Source organism: Fulmarus glacialis, unplaced genomic scaffold (assembly GCF_000690835.1).
Source record: "Fulmarus glacialis isolate BGI_N327 unplaced genomic scaffold, ASM69083v1 scaffold36617, whole genome shotgun sequence".
NCBI classification, from domain to species: domain Eukaryota; kingdom Metazoa; phylum Chordata; class Aves; order Procellariiformes; family Procellariidae; genus Fulmarus; species Fulmarus glacialis.
The window spans coordinates 14,327-17,356 of NW_009225756.1; the positions used below are offsets into that span (position 1 = coordinate 14,327).

General features: G+C 47.4%; 1 protein-coding gene across 1 annotated transcript; it reads left to right on the forward strand.

Moving 5' to 3' along the window:
• Nucleotides 1-592: 592 nt before the first annotated feature.
• LOC104080258 (semaphorin-6A-like) lies at nt 593-1,967 on the forward strand. Its single transcript, XM_009582588.1, has one exon. It carries the CDS (start codon nt 762-764, stop codon nt 1,965-1,967), a length of 1,206 nt encoding a protein of 401 aa, XP_009580883.1. The 5' UTR covers nt 593-761.
• Nucleotides 1,968-3,030: the final 1,063 nt, after the last annotated feature.

Sequence of the window (3,030 nt, forward strand, 5' to 3'; positions counted from 1 at the left end):
TTGACAATAATCTTTGTCCACAAGATGAGGCCCTCAGAGTCAGGGCTTTCAGCTGAGAAAACATAGGCTTCAGCACAGAGGTCGACCTATTCATGTGTTCAGAATAGGAGAGCGCTTTTAAAATTAAAATAGCAAGGCATCTAGCAGGCTCAATAGATTTCAACACTGTGCTCCATCTTTCATAGTTATTTAAGCATCCTCCTGAAGCTCAGGCATGTGACACTGACTTTTAAAACACATGACAAAGATAACAGAATGACGAGCAGAGAAAGAAGCCTTAAACAATGTGGGATGCACTTCTCTGGTATTTGCAGAGCTTCTGTTTCCTCTCTTCCTTTTACAGGTTTTCCAATATAAATGGTTTACTGTAGTAAAAATAAGATGGTATTAGCTGAGGAGAGATTGGATGGAGGGAGGGGAGGAATAAACACTATGTCAGAGGAGGAGAAATAATAGCTCTGACCTGCTGAAGTCAGTGTGAGTTGCCCAGGGCTAGGATTTCAAACCGATTGCACTTGCCCTGCAAGTAAATTCTCTCTCCCCTCCTGAACTTTGTGGTCTTCAACTTCAGATCTGAAAGCTGTACTGACAGCCCAGGGCTGCAAATAACAAGATGTAACTGGCAGGTACAGTATGTCTCCAAATTTGAGCAAGCTGATGAAAAATCACCTTGCAAAACACAAACAAACCTCCTAGGGCGTGCCTTTGAACAAAGTAGTTAATGATAAGTAGCTTTTTCCTGTCCTTAGTTTAACCACTGTATGCTGTTTATTGCAGGAGTGATTCGTGAGAGTTACCTGAAGGGTCATGATCAGCTGGTGCCGGTCACCCTGTTGGCCATTGCTGTTATTCTTGCTTTTGTCATGGGGGCCGTCTTTTCGGGAATCATAGTGTACTGCATCTGTGACCATCGCCGCAGAGACGTGGCTGTTGTGCAGAGGAAGGAGAAGGAGCTGACCCACTCCCGCCGCGGCTCCATGAGCAGTGTTACCAAGCTCAGTGGCCTCTTTGGGGATGCTCAGTCCAAGGAGCCAAAGCCTGAAGCTATCCTCACGCCTCTGATGCACAATGGCAAGCTGGCTACCCCAGGCAGCACTGCCAAGATGCTAATCAAAGCTGACCAGCACCATCTGGACCTGGCCGCCCTGCCAACCCCTGAGTCCACCCCAACCCTGCAACAGAAGAGAAAACCTAGCCGTGGCAGCAGGGAATGGGAGAGAAACCAGAACCTCATCAATGCCTGCACAAAAGATATCCCCCCGATGGCCTCGCCTGTGATCCCAACCGACCTGCCGCTCAGGGCTTCTCCTAGCCACATTCCCAGTGTTGTGGTCCTGCCCATAGCCCAGCAAGGCTACCAGCACGAGTACGTGGACCAGCCAAAAATGAGCGATGGGGCTCAGATGTCTGTGGAGGACCAGAATGCCACCCTTGAGTACAAAACTATCAAGGATCATCTCAGTAGCAAAAGCCCCAGCCACGGGGTTAACCTGGTGGAAAATCTCGACAGCATGCCACCGAAAGTACCCCAGCGGGAAGCTTCCCTCGGGCCCCCGAGCGCCTCACTGTCACAGAGTGGCCTGGGCAAGCGGCTGGAGATGCACTCTTCCGCTTACAGCGTGGACTACAAGAGAAGCTACCCTACAAACTCGCTCACGAGAAGTCACCAGACGTCGACTCTCAAAAGAAACAACACTAACTCCTCTAACTCGTCCCACCTCTCCCGCAATCAGAGCTTTGGCCGGGGCGACAACCCGCCGCCGGCCCCGCAGCGAGTGGACTCAATACAAGTCCACGCGGCTCAGGCACAGGCTGTGACTGTATCTCGGCAGCCGAGTCTCAACACCTACAACTCACTGACGAGGTCAGGGTTGAAACGCACGCCCTCGCTAAAGCCAGACGTACCTCCCAAACCTTCCTTTACTCCGCTCTCCACGTCCTTGAAGCCCAACGACGCGTGTACATAATCAGAGTGGGGTGGGTGAGGGGGAGGACAGCAATTAAGCAGAGGTTGCCCTTGAAAGCCAGTGTTCTGCAACTGTTATCACTCGCTCCTCTGAGAAGATGGTTGTTGCAAGCTGAAGATGTGTTGGATTTCTGCTCTCTGGGAAAAGTGGAATATTTTTTTAAACCCGAGCCATATGACCCATGGTTGAAGGTTTGCAATTGCAGGACTCGCCCCCACAACCCGCCAGTTCTTTGCTCAAAAGACTAACCCTCCATCACAAACATTGAGCCAAAAGCACACAGGTGAAAGATGACTGTGACATTTCACCCCGCTCCCCAGCTGCACAGCGCATTCCTAAACTGGGAAAGAGAAAAAGCAAAACAAATAATTACAAAAACAAACAAATCAAAAAAGAAAAAAAAAAAAGAAAAAAAGAATCCGTTGATAAAGCTAACTCTGACTTAACAATGGCAGAATTTTACTACGTGCAGGTACTGTGAAATGATGCCCATCAGTGTTACAACCATTTGGTTACAGCAGTTAAATGCCATGTTGGGCAAACTATGTCATAGATTTCTGCTACCCTTCTCTTTTAATGAATAACATGTGACTGTTAACGCAAGTAACTCCTCTTTATTTATTGTTCAACTTTTGTTTTTCCTAAGGAAATGACTTCTGCATATCATCTTGTGAGCAGCTCTTCAGAAGTACCTTGAAAGTTATACCTATTTAACGTGAAACCCATTAACTGGAGTAATTAAAACTCTTCTATTTTTCCAATGAATTCACTGAGTTAGATAAGTTGGAGCTGGAATTCTGAACTTTGTGCCTGGACTGCCTGATTAGCTGAAAAAAAAGGGGATATCTATTTAAGTCTCTCAGCTAATTAGCTGGCTGGGCCTCTGACCTAAGACAGCAACAAACAAATACCGCAAGTTCATAATTTCTAACGCAACTGCAAGAGAAACTCTTAAAAGCCGCACATTTGTGCACCATTGCTATCAACATGGCTTTGTCAGTAGCTAATACTTTCTGTGAAGGCACCAGCTTGTGATGTGCCATCTCATTTCACCTTGCATGTG